Below are 22,758 nucleotides of genomic sequence, written 5' to 3'. Positions count from 1 at the left end.
CAGGGCTTGGTGCATCTCCTGGCCTAAGCCATGCCGTGTAGACGAGGCAAGGCTTTTCAAGGACATGGCTCAGTACCGAGACAAAACTGAGAACAAGATTTTTGAAGGAGTCAGAGGCCGTGGCCCCCACACCCTTGGCCTCCTGCAGCACCCCACAGCAGCACAGTGGGTTCTCCCCTGATTGGCCTCTCTGAGAAGAGGCGGGATTAGAGTGGAGGAGGAGCCCTGGTCAGGGTGCCAGGAGACCCCACAAACTGACCAGGTTCTGTTTCAGACTGAGTGCAACTTAGGAGGAGGACTTGAGTAATAGGGCACAACAGGACCCAGGTTCAAGCTCACCTTGGGCTGAAGCCTTTCCCCAGGCCTCAGGAAGTAGGCCTGGCCCCGGCTAAGAGCAGACAGGCCCTGGAGCAGCTGGCGGCAGGCAGGCCCCAGCCCAAAGGAGAAGCACCTGACAAGAGAAGGGGAGCAGCTGTGACCACCAGGAGCCTCTTTGGGGAACAATCTCAGGAGCCTGGCTGTGCCCACCCCCTCCTTACCTGGCTGCCCCCCTGTGCCACCTCACGAGCTCCAGGGTTTGGTGGGTAACGGTGGCCAGGGGTGAAGCAGCGGTAAGCAGGAAGAGCTGCCGAGGGTGGGCCCTGTGCTGGGGCTGCCCCAGGGCCCAGTCCAGCACAGCCAGCACATCTGGAGGGCCGACCACAGCCTGCAGGGCCTCAATGCTCTCACAGATGAGCTGTATGGCATCCTGGAGGAAGAAAGCACAGGCTGGGCCACACTGAGCTGAAACATCTCTACTAGGCCCCCAGATCCCTGGGCCACACTCACATCACTGCAAGGCCGGCTCTCTGGGAAGAGGGGCTGCACTGACGTGCCAAACATGGCCAGGTTGATGAGTGTCTGGGGCGGGAGCGACTTCACAGCCAAAATGATGGCATCCTGGGGAGGGCCAGGAAGGGCAGGGTGAGGCAGGCCCCACTGGCACCAGGAGAGAACACGGGACCCAGATTGCCTGCCTTCTCCAGGCTGTGTGTAAATTGAGGGGCCAGATGAGGTCATCTGGGAGGAAGCCCCGTGTGTGTTAGTCTGTGTGTGAAAAATCTCTATGAGTGAGACCCTAGGGTGTGAGGGAGACTCCGAGTTTCTGTGAGAGATGTTTGTGTATGTGACCCTGGAGGTGCTTGTGAATCCCTGGGTTTGGGATTTGGGGTGACTGAATGTACCTCTATGTATGAAAGAGGCTCTTGGAATCTGGGAGAAATGCATGGATGTGTGAGTATGAGAAAGAGAAAGAAGGTGTGTGTCTGTCTTCGAAGGCTGCCTCCAGCCCACCACAGATCCACTGCCCCACCCAGCCCCAGGCCTGCCCATGCCGCGCCCCCACAGGCCTTGTGTGCCACGCTGCTGCCATCCACCAGGAAGAGGAGCTCCCGTGTGGCTGTGCCCAGGTGTCCAGGCTTGGAGCTCAGGTCAGGGCAGAAGCTCAGCACCAGCACGGGGTTCAGCAGGATGTCCTTGTGGAAGCGTCGCTGCAGGAACCACACCTGAGCACGGGACCCCGAGTCATCCTGGGCTGGGCTTAGTGCAACTGCGACCTGGGCTGGCAGCAGGACCTAGCCCCGGGGATTTTCTCAGCCCAGTCCCCCCAGAGGGGCACCCTTTTGTATTCATCTGAATAAAGGCAAGGGCAGAGGTAAGTGGCTGTCCTCTGCCTTTGTCAGTCCTAGCCCCCATCCTCTGAGACACATCCCAGGGAGACTTGCAAGGGACCTCCTGTGACAATACCCATCAGCCCTCTGAGATTGTGGTGGCAGCTACTGAGAGGGCCTGCTGAGAGCAGAGACCCCCTATCCATCCCAGCATAAGACAGTTCACCTGCTTCTCCTGCACTAACGCAGCCAGCAGTGAGGCCAGGGGCCAGGCCAGGACCCCAGGCAGCCATACCTGCCGGTCCCCATCACTGTCCCTTCGCTGCAGCCTCTGGAAATCCCGGCGGGCCCTCACCTGGGCCTCGTATTCTGCTGAGCTCAGGCTGCCGGCCTCCAGCATCAGGTGTGGCTGGTGGGGCTCTGGAAAGGAGGGGACCCAGTTCTGTCAGGGAAGCCCTTGTCTCTAGACCCCAACTGCTCAGTCCCATTATCCTGAGAGAACCTTGCAGGTCCAGCCTCCCTGTACCACTGGGCTCACCCTCACAAATGACTCAGTCCCCCTGACTTGGGGCCCAGAAATCTATACTTGAAAAATGGTACCCAGCTGGTCTTGAAGCAGGTCAGAGCTGGCCCACTGTATGCCCTAGTCTCTCACCACTGGGGTGCAGCAGGATCTCCAAGGCCCGGTCACAGTGGTGGCCCTCTGCCAGTGTGACACAGATGGTGGCTGCAGAGCTGGCATGAGGGGGTGCATCTGCCCGCAGAGCATGAGAGGGGCTCTCCAGGCCTGAGGGACATAGAGGTAAGGAGAGGTGATGATCACGCCACCCCAAGCCAGTACTAAGAGCACAAATATCACCTTCTCAGACAACAGTTGTGGGGGCCAGGACTGTGACTGATTCAGCCCAGCTCTGAGTCCAATGAATAGGGTGGACAAGGAGGGATTTGCCTGCCTTCATAGACTGGGAGATGTATTCCTGGCTGGTCAAAGAGTTATATAACAACCAGTTGCTGATTTCACATCGTCCTCCACCTCTTGCAGAAGGAAACATAACTTTATCACTTAGACCGGTCTCATTGTAAGCATTTCTCTTCTCATTGGTGAGTGGAGTGGAATATAAATAAATTACACTGACAATCCTAGGAGTGTGTGTATTGTGTAGAAATGGCCAGGGGATGATCCCACTGTGAGATTGGAAGTTCCTAAGGCTTAGGTCCCTGTCTTCCTTTTGTCCCATGTTCCTCTCATCCCTGAGCCTTGAGTTATTTCCCAGTCAGCTATGCTGGGAGGGGCACCCACCTGCCAGCAGGCATGGCCCAGTCACCAGCATCTCAAAGGAGAAGGTGTATGGGGCAGGGCAGCGGGCAGGGCCTGAGAACACGTCCCGAGGGGCAGCTGGCTCCTCCCAGGCTGGCCCTTCCCCCTCGGGGCTGCCCACTCCGAAGCAGCTGGTGGGGCTGGAAAGGAACACCAGGAGGGTCACTGGGCCACCTCCCAGGCCCCTAGACCCTGTGGCTGATTGGCCTCAGCCCTTCCCTACCCTGCCCATCCCCCGGGGCACTCTGCCAAAGCCCCCTCACCCGCACTAGACCCAGAGTAGCCGAGGGAGGGACGAAGAGAATCACCATAGGCCCAACCTGTCGTCACAGAGCCCCGGAGGCCTGGGGGGCCCCGGCGGGCCTGGAGGGGCCAGAGGGGTGAGCACAGAGGGTAGAGCCACGTGCAGCACCCCATCAGGCCTGGAGGGCAGCTCCCGGCTGCTGTGCAGGGTCACTGTCATGGTGCCAGCCGCGGCGATGAGGCCTGTGGGCAGCACCAGCGTGGACCGGGCCTGGGCCAGATCCAAGACAAGATGACCTATGATGAATGAGGAAGGGGGTCAGAGGGGGCTGGAAGCAGGGGAGATGGGGAAAGATAGGGGTGGGAGCAGGTACTGAGTCAGGGAAGCTTGGGCAAGGGGGACTCTGTGAGGTTGGAGGGATGCTGGGCTAATGCACTGGTGATGCAGGATGGAGGCATGAGATGAATGATGGTAGAAAGAGAGGCAGGTTGATGGTAGAAAGATCTGGCTGTCATCAGGAAAGGCAGCAGTGACACTGCTACTATTGGAGGGCTGAGGAGGAAGAGAGGGCATGTCCACACCACCTCCGAGGTCCTGGGGTTCCCATACCCTCTGTCCCTCTTTCTTTACCTGCTCCAGTCCATTCAACCCTTGGGCATCATCTTCCTAAAGAACCCTCACTGACATCTCCCATAGCTTGGGACCCACCCTGCTCACAGATCCCCTGCTCATGAATGGTCAGGGGCTCCCCACAGCCCACTAGGAGTGGCTCCAGAATTTTCTACCAAAGAGGGGTTCAGGATCAGTAATCTACTTAGAAGCTAGCTGGAAGACATTTGAATATCAAGCACACCATTTTACTTAGATTGTGCGCTTGTTTGGGGACTGGTGGAGTCCTGGGCACCATGTCACCACTGCTGCTAAAGAAAAAATGGCCAGGTGTAAACAGTAGCAGTCAAGGTCACCAGCCTACCTTTACAGCCCTCCTTCACCTCATTTCCCTGCAATAATGATTTATCCATTCTATGGAAAAATGCTTGCTGAGTAAATGAAGGGAAGAAAAAATGGAATGAAAAAAGGAAGTTAAGAAGAAAGAAAGTGGCTTCCATCCCAGGCAGCTGGGGCTTGGGACAGAGCACAGTGCCAGGTTTTGAGACTCCGCTCTGTGACTTTAAATTCTGTCCTTTGGTAACTCTCTTGTTTAGAGGAGCCTCAGTTTCTTCATTTATAAAATGGGGGTCATAATAACTAAATTTCAAAGACTGTGGTGAGGATGAATGAGATAATACACGCAAAGCATCCAACACATAAGAGGCTGTTGCTGTTACTTTTGTCATCTATGAAGAGGGGAAGGAGGACAACACTTGCGTTACATACCTCTCTGGATTCAAATGACATGACACCAGTGACTGGGCTTTGTCAACTGTGAATCAGTATAAACACGAAGTATTTTATTACCATTACCCAGAATCACTTACTTCCAAACTTTTGCTTACACCATTGCCCCTGCCTGGAGTGCCTTTCCTATCCTCTCCACATCAGTACAACCCACCCTTCCTTTCAGTCAAATGCTGGCTCCGTTTCCTTCTGGAATATTCCTCGGGCCTCAGCCCAGAGCTCACTCTAGCCTCTACCTACCTGCTGGGCTTATGCCAACTCTCAACACCACTGGATTCTGTCCCTCTTCTTACCCAGATGATAAATCCCATGCGCAGGAATCAAATGAATGTATAAATAAAGACATGAAGGAATGAAGTGCAAGCCACAAAACCTAGCAGAGGGGCGGGCTTCCATTCTCTCACCGAGCACGCACGGAGCCCCTTTGTGCCACATTCTGTGCAAGATGCTGGGGCTTGGAGATGACCAAAACCCTGTCCTAGGCTCAGGAACTAAAGCTCCAGAGAGGGAGAGAGGCGTGTGGACTGCCCGCCGTGTCTGTCTACCTGGCTGCAAACCTCGGATTGGGCCTGGCTCTCATTCCCCCTGGCGCATGTCAGGTGCCCAGTCCTCGACTGTCAAATAAAGGGATGAATTAATGAATGAAAAAAACAGTGACTAGAGTGGGGACAGGGAGGGGCGGGATGCAGAGCGGGTGCAGGAACTAGAGTGTGGCTGGCTTTCAGGGAGGCGGGGCGGGGGCGCCCCGGACTCACCCTGCGCGCAGCGGCGGGGCGTTGAGGCCCCCAGCGCGGGACCCAGCGCGCGGCAGCAGGCGGCCTGCGAGCGGCGCCGGCTCTGCAGCTGGAAGGAGACGCGCCGTCCTGCCGCCTCTGCCTCGAAGCCCGAAACCACTTCGGCCTCGGCCAGCGGATACACGAACACGCCTGGTGAGGGATGGACACACAAGCGATGTCGGACCATGCCTGCCAGGCAGGCGGTCCCCACCACCCTGCGCCCCCGCTGAGGCCTCACCGTCCACTGGCTGCGGCTGTGGGTTGTGGTAGGTGAGCCGGGCCCGCAGGCTGAGACAGGGTCCGTTGGCGCAGGCCCGGACCCAGGAGTCCGTGAGGGGCAGCGGCGTCCAGCTGGAGGGGCAGTACAGGCCAGGCATGGTGCCCCTGGGGAAAGGGGTGCTCGATGAGGGCTGCGCAGGGTGAGTCCAGGGCGCCCCGCCCTCCTGAAACCAGGCTGGGAGAATCTAACTCGGGCACTGGGACGCGGACCAGCAGGGGACGCCAGGCTGAGCCGGAGGCTCCGGTCCGGCGGACAGGTGGCGTGGGGAGGGAGGCAGGGCTGAGATGGAGAGATGGGCATCCTTAACCGTTACCTGGGAAGCCAGGGCGGAGCGCAGCTACAGACAGCGCGTGGACCCGGGGAGCGGAGGGTTAATATTTAACTGGCGCTCCGGGCGCCCAGCAGTCCCGCCGCCGGCTCCTCTAGGGGCGGAGGGGAGGAGGGTGTCACAGCTGTTCCATCACCCCCTCCTGGGCCTCACCGCCACCCCTGTACCTGCCGGCCCCCCGGGGCTCCCCGCGGCTCCCCGCGGCTGCCAGCTGTTGGAAGTGGCGCGGGTGGAGAGATGGAAGATGCTCTAGGTCGGGAACAAGGGTTTAAAGGGCCAGCATCCTCCTGGGTGCCCCTAGCCCAGCAAGGGATAGCAGGCGAGGGGTGGAATGAGGAGCTGAAGGGCCGCAGTCTTTCTTTCCGGCGCCTCAATTGTGAGGGGCGCTGAGAGGGACTGCAGGCGGGAGTGGAGGGGATTGGGTTGGGAAGAACGAGATGGGACGCGAAAGGAGGAGGTCTTACGCGGGAGGCAACACCGGGAGAGGTGTAGAGGCAGGGGGATTCCGTGGGATTCGTCCAGGGCATCTCCCCACGCTGGCGGGACTGATTTGGGGGTGGGGGGCGGCAGCTAGTGCCGCGGGCCCCACAGCTGAGCCGTCAAGGGATGCTGCAGGCTGGGTCTAGGGATCTTCCCCCTCCCAGCCGTCAGCCCCAGCCTCACCGTCCCGTCCTCTGCGGAGTTCTGGGCGCCACGACGGGACCAGGGTGGATTGTGCCGCCTCTGGGACCAGGGCCACACTCACTCTGGGCACCTGCTGGGCGCCCGCTCTGGACTCCCGCTGCGGAGGCTCTGAATCCGCGCGAGGGCGTCGGCCCTGCGGGTGCTGGTCCCGCCCCGGCTCGGAAGGCCGCCCCTCCAGCCCGCCTCGGCCCCGCCTGCCGCTGCGGCGGGGCTGCTGCTCCCCGCCCACTTCGGGCGCGGTACCGCCTCCGCGGCAGCCCTGGCCGCTAGGGCCAGACCTGGCACCGCAGTGCAGGGACAGCGTCCCCGCCGCCGCACAGCCCCCTACCAGTGCCGGACGGAGGCCTCCGAGGCTCCACCCTTTCCGTCCTTCAGGAAATGAGGCGTCGGGCAAGTGCAGCAGAGGGGCTCAGTCTGCGCCCCCCACAGCACTGCAGCAACCCCAGGTATCCCAGTATCACCCTACCCTACCCCCACACTGGCTCAGCTTTTCATCACTGCAGTGACCCTCCCTCATCACTGCAGCGGAACCCAGGGCCTCACCACCGTAGGGCCCCCCTCCCCCAAGGAGCCCAACCCTTTCCTTTGCAAAGTGCTCTTTTGTCACTGCAGAAACCGCCCCCATCCCTGCAGGTATTTTCAGCTGGTGTGATCACTTTAGTGACCACTCACTCCAAGTAGGGCTCCCCATCACTGCAGCGATTCTCTCCCACCCCCAGTCACCCTTCCCACCACTGCAGCGCCATCTCCTCGCTTTTTCTGGGGGTAGGGAGTGTAGGCAAAATTGTCTTCTGAGGCTGTAACTTCCTGGTACCTTCGGTTGCCCACCACCTTGTAAGTGAGGCCTTACAGCCTGCAGAGCCTTCTGGTAGCTGCGAACTGTCCCCATCATAGCAGTGACCACCACCCTATCACTGCAGAACCTGAAGGAGAAACCATCCCTTCTTGTAAACAGTTCCTTTGTTACTAGCTGAATTTTCATGCTCTTGACAGTGTTACACTGCAAAAGATTAGAGAAGTCCATAAAATCTCTCCTAGGATCCCTGAGGGAGAGTCTGGGAGCCCTGGGGAAGGGGGTCACCTAGGCAAGCTTTCTGGCAGAGTTCACACTCAGATTCTGCTAAGAGAGCTTGAGGAGAGCTAGGAGTGGGAGCCAGCTTTCAAGCCAGATCCAGGGTTCTCATCCTTCCCTGTTTACTCTATCCTGATTCCAGTCACTGTCACCATACTGGCAACAGGGGGGTATCCCCTGACTCTTTGAGCACCAGAACCCTCCACCCCAACCCTTTCCCTTGCCAAACTACTTAGCATGGTGGAGATAGCTTGGGCTTTTACCAGGGAACTTCATGGTTGGAAATGCACAAGGATGATACAGGAGGCACAGCACCATCACAGTGATCCAGGGCATGGGGGGCCCCAGCTGAGTCCCAGCCTTGTTCTTTCCACACTCTTTGAGCCATGGTTCCATTGACCCCTCTCCTCCCTTCTTTGCTGAACCCTCCCCCAGCTTCATTCAGACTAAGTGTTTCTCTAACAGGTTTGGGGGAGAAACAGTAGATGGTGAGTGAGTGGATGGACCCTCCAGGTGCTCCAGTTCTTGAGACAGGACGAGCCCTGGCTCTGAGGGCTACATGGAAGTCCAGGCAGTGACCGCCTCTCCATGGGTGTTTTGTGCTCTGTCTCTTCCACAAATGAACCAAGAGTTACATGTGGCCCTCAGGGAAAACACAAAGCTTCAGGGGGCAGTCATTAAGGGGCCTCAAACACATGGAAATGAACAAAGAGGTCCCTGTATTGGGTCCTGAGGAGACCTTGATGTAAAACAGTGTCCCAGGAAAACGGTTGTTTGTCAGTGACTAGACAACACATTGGTAGAAGCCAAGCTTTGGATGAGTCCTGAGATCCTGCTGAGAAGGCTGTCTCAGATGAGGCAAGTGGCGGGAGAGATAGGTCAGCAGCTCAGCCAGAGGTGTAAAGCATCCCGAAGGATGGGGCAAGGCCAAGCAGGCTGCGTGGCACTGGGGAGGGGCTCTGAGGCCCAGCTCGGAGGAACTCGTGGTGGGGCTGCAGCATAGCAGGCAGCTGAGAACAGGAAGGGACTGCACAGCCCCAGAGGGTCCCAGAACCAGGTTTCAGGAGATCGAGGAGATTCTAGGAAGGGCTAGGAATGGCCTGGAGCCTGGGTGCTCTGCTATGTGCCAGGCTTAGGGGAGAGGGTAGGGGATATAGAGCTACAGTCTTGAAAGGCTCACACTCTGCTGAAGAAGGTAAACATATGGCTACAGTAGACAAAGATGAGGGCTGCATTACAGGGGTGTCATGCGTAACATAAAAGCTTTTAACTGAGAGCTTTTAGGGAGGCTTCTAACCTGGCAGTGGGGGTTGTGGGGGTGCCATTTAAGCAGAGTTCTAAATAGGAGTTATGCCGTCATAAGGAAGGTGCTTCATGCAGAAGGATCAGCTCATCAAAAAATGAAAGAGCCAGAGGGAGTAAGGAAAGGATTAAGTAGATGTGCATTTGTTTTTTTCTCTTTGTTAATATTTGTCAAGCACTTACTATGGGCCAGGCATTGTACTAAGCATGGATTATCCTTTTATGATTAAAACAGCCTGAGAGACAAGCAGTATTATTATCTTACAGGTGAGAAAACCGAAGCCCAGACAAGGTAAGTATCTTGCTCATGATAAGCTAGTAAAGTGGTAGAGCCAGGATGTTGAACTCAGATGGTCTGGCCTCAGAACCCTTGGATCCTTGTTTTTAAACTACTACCATAGACAGTACGATTTTCTTGATATTTATTTCCTGGTTTAGTTCTCTTCGATTTTGGCTAAATCTTTTTTTAATTAAAAATTGAGATATAATTGACATATAACAATGTATTAGTTTTAGGTGTAAAACAATGATTTAATAAATGTATATATTGCAAAATGATTACTGCAATAAGTTTAATTAACATCCACTTAGATTTCCTAAATCTCTTAATATATCTCCTTTTTTTAAATTTTATTTTTCACTTTTTATTTTGGGGGGAGGTAATTAGATTTATTTATTTATTTTAATGGAGGTAATGGGGATTGAACCCAGGACCTTGTGCATTTTAGGCATGCACTCTATCACTGAGCTATACCCTCCCACAATATACCTCCTTTTGAAAATTCCCATTGATCTTGGCTGACCTCAAAAAAAAGGAACACATGGAGGAAGGACAGGGAGACCTAGTACCAAGTCAGGGGGACAGAGGTAGGAGCTGGTGGGGCCCAGGCAGGGAACAGGGCAGGAGGGGTGGTTGAATCTATAGCCTACATTTTCCTTTTGAGCTGCTGAGAGCCTCTAGAGGTGACTCATTTCCACCACAGGCCCTGGCACATAGTAGGTGCACAATAAATGTTGGCTGACTCACAGTGATGATGTGAGAAAACTCACTGGCTCTGTTAGTGAAATTGACCCTATTTTCTGATTTCTGTGTAGAGCAGGCGGCTGGGCCACCAAGTTTCCTGTCCAGGATATTTGCTCACCTAGGCCACACCAGCCTAGCCTATAGGTTGCTTTTCCTCTTATCTGGCCCAGGAGGAAGGTTTGAATCTGCTTCCCAAATCAGAACACTGCTCACGGCAGGGCCATTTTTTTAGATTCCACATGCAAGTGATATCATATGATTTCTCTGTCTGACTTACACTTAGCATGATAATCTCTAAGTCCATCCATGTTGCTGCAAATGGCAATATTTCGTTTTCATGGCTGAGTAATATTCCATTATATATATACCATTATATATATTATTATAATATATATTATACCATTATATATATATTGTATATATATATACATACACACATATATATATATTCCATTACACAGCTTCTTTATCCATTCATTTGCTGATGAACACTTAAGTTTCCATGTGTTGGCAATTGTCAATAATGCTGCTATGAACATTGGGGTGCATGTATCTTTTTGAATTAGTGTCTTTGTTTTTTTTTCAGTGAATTAGGAGTAGAATTGCTGAATTGTAGGGTAGTTCTAATTTTTTGAGAAATTTTCATACTGTTTTTCATAGTGGCTACACCAATTTATATTCCCACCAACAATATAGGAGGATTTCCTTTTCTCCACACACTCCTGAGCATTTACTATTTGTATACTTTAAAAAATTTGTATACTTTTTGATGATAGCCATTCTGACAGGTGTGAAATAATACCTCATTATGGTTTTGATTTGCATTTCTCTAATAATTAGCGATGTTGAACATTTTTTCGTGTGCCTATCGGCCATCTGTATGTCTTCTTTGGAAAAATGTCTATTTAGGTCTTTTGCCATTTTTTGAGTAGTTTGTTTTTTGTATTAAGTTGTATAAGCTCTTTTTCTATGTTGGGTATTAACCCCTCATCAGTCATACCATTTGCAAATATTTCCCGCCATTCTGTAGGTTGTCTTTTCATTCTGTTAATGGTTTCCTTTGCTGTGCAAAAGCTTTTAAAATTGATTAGGTCTCATTTATTTATTTTTGCATATATTTCTTTTGCCTTGGGAGAGAAAGAATTTCTTTTCTATTTTCTAAGAAAACATTACTACAGCTTATGTCAAAGAATGTTTTGCCTGTGTTCTCTTCTAGGAGTTTTATGGTGTTAAGTCTTACATTTAGGTATTTAAACCATTTTGATTATGAGACTGTCTTTTTTGAGGGAGGGAATGGTAATTAGGTTTATTTATTTATTTTTAATAGCGGTACTTGGAATTGAACTCAGGACCTTGTGCATGTTAAGCATGTACTCTACCCACTTGAGCTATACCCTCTCCCCTAAGCCATTTTGAATTTATTTTTGTATATGGTGTGAGGGAATGTTGTAATTTCACTGATTTACATGTAGCTGTCCAGCTTTCCCAAGAGAAAAGACAGAGACTGTCTTTTCCCCATTGTAGTTTTACCCCACAATCCAGCAATCATGCTTCTAGGTACTTGACCCAACTTATCTGAAAACTAATATCCACGTAAAAATCAACACAGAAATGTTTCTAGTACCTTTATACATAATTGCCAGAAACTGAAAACAACCAAGATGTCCTTCAATAGGTGACTGGATAAACAAACTGTGATACAACCATACAATGAAATACTACTCAACAATAAAAAGGAATGAGCTATCAAGCTCATACACAAAGACAGAGACAAATTTTAAATGCATATTACTAAGTGAAAGACAGTCTGAAAAGGCTGCAGAGTGTAGGACTGCATTTACAGGCAAAACTATAGGGATAGTAAACAGATTAGTGGTTATCAGGGTTTGTTGTGGGGGAGGGTGCAGTGAGGATGGAATAGGTTAAATACAGAAAATTTGGGAGGCAGTGAAGCTATGTTGTATAATACTGTAGTGGTATATTACTATTAAATACTATACATTTTTCAAAACCCATAGAATTTTACAGTACAAAGAGTGAACATATGTAAACATATGTAAACTTCAAAAAATCATTTAGGAGGCTGGGAGATCCCAGGATGGAATAAAGAATGTGACAAAAGAAACCAACTATATTACAAATGTATCAAACAACCTCACTGAAGGAAGGAAGTGGGGGGAGTGGTGCTGACCTGTTACTTTGGAAATAAGTAGAGTCTGTAAGACTAAAGGTAAAGGAACTGTACATAAGCACCATACTCTGGTTGATAACATTATTTCCCAGTGGGACATGCATTAACAATTTGGAAACAACTATACATGTATACCGGTTATGAAAAATTAAGTGAATTAATGGTGGATGGTGGGAGTCAGGTTTTTGACTGTTGGAGTGGGTGGTTGCAGGCTAGCAAGGGGAGAAAGCTACAATCATCCATGTGGTAGTAAATTAGAGTTGGAGACATCATTATGAACGTGGTTAGTTTACTATAGATCCAGATGGCTACATATAGAAATAGTTATAAATATGTGTTCATATACATAAACCCATAACTATTTGTATGTGATTTAATTATTACCTCAAAATACCAACAGAATCAACAAGCTGTTGTAGCTAGTGAGAGAATTCAGCAATGCAGCCAGATAGATCAATCTACAAAAATCAATCGGACATGTCTACACCACCTGTAGCCAAGTAGAAAATGCAATAAAAAAGATGCTTTCACAATGGTGAAAAAACTATAAAGTATCTAGGAATTTACTTAACCAACACTATATGAGACCTCTATGAAGAAAACTTTAAAGCTCAAAGGACACAGAAAATGATCCAAATAACTAGAAAGATATTCCATCGTCTTGTTAGGTAAAAAAAAAACAATATTAATTGTTCCCCAGTTAATCTATACATTTAATGCAATCCCAATTAAAATCCATAAGGATTTTACAGAACGTAATAAACTTACTCCAGTATATATACACAGAGAAATAAAGTTTCAAAATGAGCAAAGTCAATATATAAAAAGAAAAAGAAAGAGTGGGGCTTACCCAACCAGATAACAAGACATGCTATAAGACTACAGTAATCAGAACAGTGTAGTACTGTTGCAAGAACAAATAGACCAATAAAGAACCTGACCCACCTGTGTGATATGATATAAAAGAGAACATAATATGCAATAAATGTGGCACCACCATCACTAAAGAAAGGATAGATTGTTTGGTAGATAATATTGGAAAAACTGGTTCATTATATGAAGAAAGATGAAAACCATGTTCCTATACAACAATACATACAAGTAAATTCTAGAGGATTCAACCTAAGTAAGAAAAACAAAACTATACAGTTAACAGAAAAATAATGTAGAAAATCTGTGTTTACCTAGGAGTGGTGGGGAAGGACTTGAACATTTCAAAAAACAAACCATCGTTGCAAAACGTTGATTATTTTGATTACATAAAAATTAAGTATTTCTTCTTCACAAGATACTCATTAATTACACAGGGGAAAATAGCAATTTAGAGCATAGAAACCTGGCAGACACTACCTTAACCAAGTAATCAAAGTTAACATCACCAGTAATGGGACAAATTGACATCACATGCCTCCTGATAAGATGTACTGAGAAGGCACAGCCTCAGTTCTGTGATATGCCTGCCAAAAATGCACAGCCTGAATCAAATCATGAGGAAACACCAGACTAACCCAAATTGAGGGACATTCTCAAAATGAATGTCCTGTACTCTAACAAAATGTTAAGGTCATAGAAGATAAAAAGACGGACTGAAGAATTGCTCCAGATTAAAGGAGGCTAAAGAGACTTGGAGAGCTAAATGCAATGTGTGATCCTGGATCAAATATATATTTTTTCTATTTATATAAGGGAAATTGCTGGTACAATTGGCAAAATGAGGATAAACTAGATTAGATAATATTACTGCATCAGTGTTTATTTTCTGACTTTGATAATTATACTGTGGCTATGTAAATAAAGTCCTTGTTTTTAGAAAACAACATATTGGGTACTTAGAAATAAAGGAACATTATGTCTACAACTTACTGTTAAACAGTTTAGGAAAAAATATACACACACACACACAAATATACACAGAGGAGGATAAAACAAATTTAGCAAAACATTAACATTTAGGAATCTGGCTGAAGGAAAACGCACAATTCTTTGTAATATTCTGCAACATTTCTCCAAGCCTGAAATTATTCTAAAATAAAATGTTACACAAATAAGGATTTCTGTTTAGTGAGACACTAAGGAGAGAGTTAATGGCTGCTACAGTGAAAGAAGTTGTTTCCCTAACTATAAATTTTTAGGTTTACATGTTTATATGCGTAAAGATAAAGTTCGGAAAGCTAGCTATGGAACTAGTAACAATAGTTACCTCTTTAGAGAAAAGGGAACTAGAATTAGGAGGGAGAGGGGATATTAACTATTTGAATGAATCACTGCATTCTTCAACTTGTTACAACACTCATGTGTTATTTTTACGTTAAAAATTTGTATTAAATTTGAAACAATCTCAAGCATACAGCAAATCTGAAGTACAGAACAAAGAACTCCCCGCCATGAACCATTTACAAGAAGCCAATTTATGTCCCATCACCCTTGATTTAATGTGTATTTGCTACAAACAAGGACATTCTCCTAAATGACCACAGTACAACTGCCAAAATCAGGATCAAAATCAGGAAATATTTTTTTTAGGAAATTGACACTGATACATCTCTGCCGTCTAATCCTGAAACTCCATTCCAGCTTCACCTGGAGTCCCAGTAATGCCCTTTATATTAATAATAAAAAAAATCCATTTCAGATCATGTTGTAGTTTTTTTCTCCCTGGAGTCTCTTCTTCACTCTGGAACAGTTCCTCAGTCTTTTCTTAAATTTCATGACCTTGACATTTGAAAGCGTACAGGATATTTATTCTGTAGAATGTCCCTAAATCTGGGTTTGTCTCGTGCTTCCTTTTGACTAAATTCACGTTACGTATCTTTGGCAGGAAAATCACAGAAATGATGCTGTGTTCTTCTGGTTGCATTCTACTAGGTGGCACAAGATTTTGATTTTACATTACTGATGATGTTTTATTTTATTACTTGATTAAGGTGGTGTCTGCTAGGTTCTCTACTGCAAAGTCATTCCTTTTCCTTTTATAATGAATAAATGTTTTGTGTGGAAGTATTTTGAAAAAATGTAAGTATCTCATTCCTCATCAAACTTTTCGCTTATTCATGTATGGACTCATGGTTCCCTATTTTATTTAGGGGTTATAATATCTTACCATCATTATTTATATTGATGCTCAAACTGTCCCTAATTTGTCCAGTGGGAGCACTTCAAGCTGACTTTTCAGTACTCCTTTGCTTTCTAGGACAAGATTTCTAGGCTCATCTTGTATCTTTTCTCCCTCAGCCCTAGAATCAGCTCTTTCACTACGGAACCCTGGAACCTTATAGTGAAGAATGGTGTTTAGAAGTCAGGATTTGGGTACTGAGTGTGTTTATTGCTACTAGGGTGGAAGTGTCACTTTTCCAAGGCCCTCTCAATAGTCAAAACTGAGACAGAGCTACATACACACTTAAATCTGTACTTATTTCTATTATCTATCTCTTTGCATTGAAAACCTAACGTTCACACCAATATCTCCAGTTTTAATCCAGCATCACAAGGTTTATTCATTTTCTCCTTTTCTATGTTCGTAATTTCCTCCTCCAACTATGAGAAACCTGGCTCTCCTTTTCTCTTCAATATGTTTATTTTTATGATTAACCTCCCTGTTGCCACTGCCCTTCTGCATTCAGATGCCTTTCTCATTCTACTCTGTCTCCAGCACTCTGTGTTGGGTTGCTGTCCCCCTGCGCCTTCAGTGAATACCATCCTTACCCCAACCTTGCCCAGTACCCTGTCCTGGTGGTCAGTCCCCTCCTCAAGAGTGCCCCTCTGCCCTGCTTGGGCTCTGAATCTCCACACCAGGCTGCACTTCCATCCCCGTTGCTGCAGGTACATCATCATCATCCTGTTGGGTCTCTGATACCTGCAGCAAGCCATACACATGCATGGATGTCCTCACTTCACTCAGGCTCTGACACCTTACACTGTGCAACCTTCATACACAGATGCTCCCTTCACCCTGTTCAGGTCCTGACATCCTGCTCTGGGTCACTGAGGTAGCCCCCACCCTATTATGGACAATTACTTTGCTCTACCCCATCTAAAGACTTCAGGACTGAATTGTTCAGGAAGGAAAGAAGACTTTAATTTTTAAAAATTCAAGAGCACTGTTAGGGCAATGAAACTACTCTGTGTGATGCTGTCTATAATGGTGGTTACATGCCATCATACATTTGTCCATACCCATAGAATGTACACCACCACGAGTGAACCCTAATGTAAGCTATGGACTTTGGGTGGTAATTATGTGTCAATATACATTCATCAATTGTAAGCCCCCACTCTAGTGGAGGATACTGACAATTGGGGAGACTACATATGTGTAGGGGCAGGAGTATATGGGAAATATGTGTACCTTCTCAATTTTGCTGTGAACCGAAAACTGCTCTAAAAAATAGTCTATTTTTTTAAAAAGGTAAGAATTTTACTTCTTGCAAGGAAATGCATCTCTATGATGTGATGTGTTGATTTACATAGTATAATCACAATCACTGAAAAATGTCTGTATGAGTAGCTTGACATTTTGCACTACTAATTCTATAAGAAAACCTTTTATAAACTGCAAAGAAAATGAAGGGAAACCAAAAACTGAAACTTACCCTGTCATAAATACAAAAACTATCACAAAATAGCAGCCAAACATTACACTCCTCCTGATGGGAGTACTGACACTAATAAGTACTATCCTGGGGTGGAGACGGGGAGTGTTGAGTTGCAGGAAGAGAGGAGCAGGATTCACAGTGCAGGCAAATTATGAGGGTGTAGATGAAATATGATTAACCTGAACCATGAGGGATAATTGTTGAAGCTAGGTAATGTACACATAGGGAGGGGTTCATTATTCTATTTCTCTACTCCTGTACATGTTTGCAATTTTCCATAATAGTTTAAAATATATACTGCAAAATAAAAGTGAATATATAGCATCAGGAAAAAATTCAAGATCAACAGACTCCCTGACTTCAGACTACACTACGAGGCTATAGTAGTCAAAACAGCATGGTACTGGCATAAAAACAGACACACAGACTAATGGAACAGGATAGAAAGTCCAGAAATAAACACACACAGACAATTCATCTATGAAAAAGGAGGCAAGAATATATGATGGAGAAATGACAGTCTCTTCTGTCAGCTACATGTAAAACTGGACAGCTATATGTAAAAGAATGAAATTAGAATATACTCTAACACCATATACAAAAAAATAAACTCAAAGTGGATATAAGACCTAAATATAAGACTGGATACTATAAAACTCCTAAAGGAAAACATAGTCAGAACACTCTTTGACATAAACTGCAGCAATATTTTTTTTTGATTCATCTCCTAAAGTAATGGAAATAAAAAAAAAACAAATAGGAACTAATTAAAAAAACTTAAAAGCTTTTGCACAGCAAAGGAAATCATAAACAAAACAAAAAGACAACATACAGAATGGGAGAAAATATTTGCAAATGATGTGATCAACAAGGGATGGATTTCTAAAACATACAAGTAGCTCACACAGCTCAATATCAAACAAACAAACCAAACAACCCAATTTAAAAATGGGCAAAAGATCTAAACAGAGAATAGACATTTCTCCAAAGAAGACATTCAGATGGCCAACAGGCACATAAAAAGATGCTCAACATCACTATCATTTGAGAAATACAAATCAAAGCTACAATGAGATAATCACCCCATACTGGTCAGAATGGCCATCATCAAAAAGTCTACAAATAATAAATGCTGGAGAGGGTGTGGAGAAAAAGGAACCCTGCTACACTATTGGTGGGAATGTAGTTTTGTGCAGCCATTATGGAAAACAGTATGGAGATTCCTTAAAGAACTGAAAATAGACTTAGTAAGATCCAGCAGTCCCACTCCTGGGCATATATCTGGAGGAAACTCTAATTCAAAGAGATATACGCACCTCAATGTTCCTAGCAGCACTATTTACAATAGCCAAGACATGGAAGCAACCTAAATGTCCACTGACAGATGACTGGATAAAGAAGTTGTGGTATATATACATATAATGGAATACTACTATGCCATAAAAAAGAGTAAAATAATGCCATTTGTAGCAACATGGATGGACTTGGAGACTGTCATACTAAGTGAAGTAAGTCAGGCAGAGAAAGAAAAACACCATATGATACTACTTACATATAGACTCTAAAAAGAAAAGACTCAAATGAACTTATTTTCAAAACAGAAACAGACTCACAGACATAGAAAACGAACTTACAGTTACCAGGGGGGAAAAGAGGTGGGGGAGAGATCAATTGGGTGTTTGGGATTTGTAGATACTAACTACTACATACAAAACAGATAAACAACAAGGTCCTGCTGTATAGCACATGGAACTATATTCAATACCTCGTAATGGCCTATAATGAAAAAGAATATGAAAAGGAATACGTATTTATTTATTGTGTAAATGAGTCACTATGCTGTATGTCAGAAATTAACACAACATTGTAAATTGACTATACTTCAATTTTTAAAAAGTGGTGTATACTAACGGACTAATATTTAATAAAATGATAATTTTTACCATTTCAAAAAAAAAGTATATGGGAGGATATGGGGTGGGGGAAACCCAAAACTGATTAGTACCACATTATGTCTTTGATTAAATTTTAGTGGGAAAATCATTATTTAACAACTTATATTTGTTTCATTGATAAAGTCTTTCAAAACACTGTGGTATGCACTGGGTGGGCTGGCAGGCTGCTCAGATATGGCCCCCAAGGGCCCCGTGTCTGCTGAAGTCACCCCAGCATAGCTCCTCAACAGCTTAGATTTCGAACATCAGCATGGCTGGGTGTCTCTCTGTGCTTCAGTGGGCAAGCTGGAGCTTTGGGCCCAACTTGACGTCAGAAACTCATGAGCTGGGCAGACCTAAGCAAGTTTAGTTTAGTTTTGTCTTTTTTAAAAGATTTATGGGTCTCCATTTTCTCGTTTGTAAAATAACGACTTTTCATACCTCATCAGTTTGTCATGAGGATTAAATGAGTTAATTCATGTACAGTGCTTAGAATAATGCTTGGAACTTAGTACCCAGTAAATTATTATTCTTGGATCAAGCCAAGGGATTCCGTCTTACACTGCTGAAACTTAGAAGAGACTGATGTATAAACCAGATGTCAGTTTATTAATTTATCACTAGAAATATAGCCAACAGGGGGCCTGAAAATCCATCTTTACTGATCAGTACATTCTTTTTGGGTGAGAAAGGCCACACAAACCAAGTCACAAGCCAAAGAAACCAGATGGGGTGGAATGGAGTCAGGGAGTTAGTGGATTGAACTGAGGGGCCAGTGGTGTCAAGCTGTGATGGACTAAGGCATCCAGTGCTGCTGAAGGGCAAGACCTTCTAAAGGGACAAGTCACAAGATAGAGTCTGCCTCCTCTCAGGCTGGTCTGGGGACCCAATGACCAATGCTTGGTCTCTCACACCCTCCCCCCTGCATTGCAGGATTCTGGCCTTCTTGATTTGAACCACATTTCGTGTGCTCTTCCAGTAACTTGTGCTCTTCTCTAGCTAAAGGTACCCTTTAAAAAACCCTGCTGGGTCTTAAATGTACCAACCCTGAGACACACATTCACCAGCAAACCACAACCTCTTGAATGACTTCTACATCTCACCACTGTTTGCTGGTTCTTATTAGTTTTACCCTAAGACAACTCTTCTTCCAAGTTCTGGGCATGCCATACCTATGTTCTTACTGCAGAGTTCATGCGGGAGGAACAATAAGAAATCTGTGGTGGTGAGAAGGTTCAGTATGACTATGCTCAAAGGCCTCTAGCAGTCAAGAAAAACCTAGACTCCTACACTGATGGAGAGTCACTAGCTAGGAACAAAGTATTGAATGATGGAACAGACTGAGTATAAAATATTCATAAAGAACTAGAGGGGATAAGTATGTCTGTGTGTAGAAGAATTCAAAGAAAATATCTCTGCAGTGGGAGAAGAATCCAACAAGGGGTCCCTTCTAGGCCCAAGGAACAAAAGAGGAGGTGTGGGTACCTGTCTATTTAGTTGAGGCACCAGGACTAAACTTTCAGCCGCAAGGCATTGTAAGCAATGTCTCACTAAAAATCAGTAAAGCAGTGAAGGGCACAACAAATACTAATAATCATAATGGCTAACAATTATGGAACTACTAGGAACCATAAGAGTTTTGCTTGTATTATCTGATTTAATATTCACCATTACCTTACCATTGGTCCATAACGATGATTATTCTTCCCATTTTACAGATAAGGAAACCGAGGCACTGAGAGGCTTAATTTGCTGAGATCACGCAGCTATTAGATAATAGAATCCAGACTCAAATACAGTTCTGATTCCAGAGCTAGCTCCCTAATTTAAAAGTTTAAAACAGGTTATAGTCAGTCCCCCTCATTCTGGGTTCAAAATACTTTCTTAAAAGGACAGGAGGGCACGTGACCCTGGGTATGCTCACCCGCATGTGTGACAGGAGTCACCCATTGTATGAACAGCTATGGAACAAAGTTGAGAACAGTCTAAATGGAAAGAAGTAACAAGGCTGGGGACCCAGACACCTTGATTCTTGCCCCATATCTGCATGCACAGAGCTATCTGAACCTAAGCAAGACACTTAACATCTTTCAGCTTCAAGCTTCTGTTTTATTAAATGGGAATAACTCAGCAGGAGCCACATATCACAAGATTATTGAGAAGACCAAAAAAGAACATTTGTGAAAGTATTCCTCAGTGTTAAGAATGCAGTAGCATGGGTTGACAAATATTTATTATAATTTAGGGTTTCAAAGTTCTCTCTACATACAGTACAGCAGAAATCACTTCCAAACCACCCATTTATTTAACATAAAGAAAAGGGAAACCTAGAATTACTGACAGGGCACAATCTATACATGTTATTAGAATGGGCTTAAATTGCATGGTGATTTCTGCCTCACCCCATGCAACTCAGCAGGTGCCAGGCAGAGTCTCATGCTGTTTTCCAGCATTTGTGCTTGCTGATACCCGGCCCGGCAGATGAGGGCTGTGGGGTGCACTCCTCGGGCCATCATCTTGATGATGGCCTAGAGTGTGTGTGTGTGTGCAGGTGCCAGTCTGTCTCCAGAGTAGGCTCCCAGCTGCTCTCCCACCACTCCTTCCATGAAATGACACCCTTGGATCCATGGCACTTCACGGTTCACAAAAAAATGTAGTCAGTTTACACAGGACCTTGTCTCATTTAATCCCTCCTGCTAACCAAGAAGGGGGCAAGACAAATTTATGTCATGCCCATTTTATGCATAAGGATAATTTACTCAGGAGAGGTTGATTTGCCTAAAACACAGTCCAGTGGCAGAACTGGGCTAATCCCAGTGCGTGACTCATCCACTGTACCACGTTTTTAATTGTTTAATTAACAGCTGTTCACTGAGCATCTAATATGTGCCAGCCACTGTGCCAGGTACTTCTACTCATCAGCTTGCTCTCCTGAGAGAAGCTTGTTCAAATCCTTCACCTCCCACCCTCCATCCCATGTAATAGATGAGTTTTAAGTGATGGGATTAACCAACCCTCACTATTCAACACATGGCACTAGGGACTGAGCGGTAGACAGTGTGACCAGAGCTGTGCTCTAGAGCCAGACTGTCCTAAATCCCTCCATGCCAACTCCATTTACTCGTCTATAAAATGGGGATAGTAACTGGGCCAGTTCGTAGGGTTGTGAGGATTGACGTGGTGCAGGTGAAGCAGTTTCTACAGTGCCTGTTACGTAACAAGAGCCCAATAACTATCAACTGTCATTATTCCCTTAACATTGTCTTGAAAGAAAACAAGGCGACGTTTAAAAACAAATGAAAACTGGCCCCTTTAATCTGTCTTACGTCCCAAAGCTTTCAAGACTTTGGCCCAGAAAAAGGGGTCCTCCCTCCTCTAGGCAGAGCTCACACGCCCTTGCTGAGCCTGCACCGTCCTCCAAAGTCTCACCTCCACCTCCGCCGTTCTGACCCCATGTCCTCAGAGCTGGATTTTGGTCATGGCCCCCTTGCTTGTTTCCTGGCCTCTGCACTCTCCTCCAATGTTACTCTCTACTTTTTCTCAAATAATTCCCCCCAAATATTCACTTCTCAAGCGCCTTTACTGAGCACCTCTTTCTGTGCTAGGCACGGTAGTGGCTGCTGTGATGACCTCTCAGGAATGGACTTGCTGCCCGAGCCGCTGAGAGTGCAGACGGCAGCAGCAGGTCCTCAGCGGTCAGCCCCTTAGGGCTAACTGCTAGCTGAAGACAACTTCCTCTCCCAAGGTCACAGCTCCTTCTGGTGGCAGCCAGCATCCAAAGACTGATCATCTCAGCAGAAAAAAGGCCTGACCCATTGCCTCAACTAAGAACAACTCTGCCAGCCTCAGAAGGTGGGGCTGCCTGAGGCTTTTGTTGGGCCTGCACTGCTGCTCAACTTCTCCCTCTGCTAGGCCCTGATGTTGGTCCCAGGAGCACCCCATAATAAATAGCCTGCATGCTGATGA

The 22,758-nt window shown here is 46.3% G+C and overlaps 1 protein-coding gene and 1 long non-coding RNA gene across 2 annotated transcripts in view; one reads left to right on the top strand and one right to left on the bottom strand.

Moving 5' to 3' along the window:
- VWA5B2 (von Willebrand factor A domain containing 5B2) overlaps positions 1-6,796 on the bottom strand; it is an 11,768-nt gene extending 4,972 nt beyond the window's left edge. The window contains exons 1-12 of the mRNA XM_031682267.2: positions 6,657-6,796; positions 5,979-6,087; positions 5,624-5,769; positions 5,365-5,535; positions 3,288-3,507; positions 2,950-3,107; positions 2,305-2,436; positions 1,945-2,069; positions 1,389-1,544; positions 829-939; positions 540-748; positions 340-451 (exon numbers count right to left, since the gene is read on the bottom strand). Of these exons, the coding sequence (XP_031538127.1) occupies positions 340-451; positions 540-748; positions 829-939; positions 1,389-1,544; positions 1,945-2,069; positions 2,305-2,436; positions 2,950-3,107; positions 3,288-3,507; positions 5,365-5,535; positions 5,624-5,762 (1,533 nt within the window). The 5' untranslated portion in view covers positions 5,763-5,769; positions 5,979-6,087; positions 6,657-6,796. The remainder of the gene's footprint in view (positions 1-339; positions 452-539; positions 749-828; positions 940-1,388; positions 1,545-1,944; positions 2,070-2,304; positions 2,437-2,949; positions 3,108-3,287; positions 3,508-5,364; positions 5,536-5,623; positions 5,770-5,978; positions 6,088-6,656) is intronic.
- LOC140696635 (uncharacterized) lies at positions 5,444-22,758 on the top strand. Its single transcript, XR_012073143.1, has 2 exons — positions 5,444-5,651; positions 22,398-22,758. It is a non-coding gene; the product is annotated as an uncharacterized lncRNA (long non-coding RNA).

The sequence above is a fragment of the Vicugna pacos genome, chromosome 1 (assembly GCF_048564905.1).
Source record: "Vicugna pacos chromosome 1, VicPac4, whole genome shotgun sequence".
Classification (NCBI taxonomy): domain Eukaryota; kingdom Metazoa; phylum Chordata; class Mammalia; order Artiodactyla; family Camelidae; genus Vicugna; species Vicugna pacos.
Note: the sequence above shows the minus strand (reverse complement) of the source record. Positions and strands in the feature narration are given on the sequence as shown.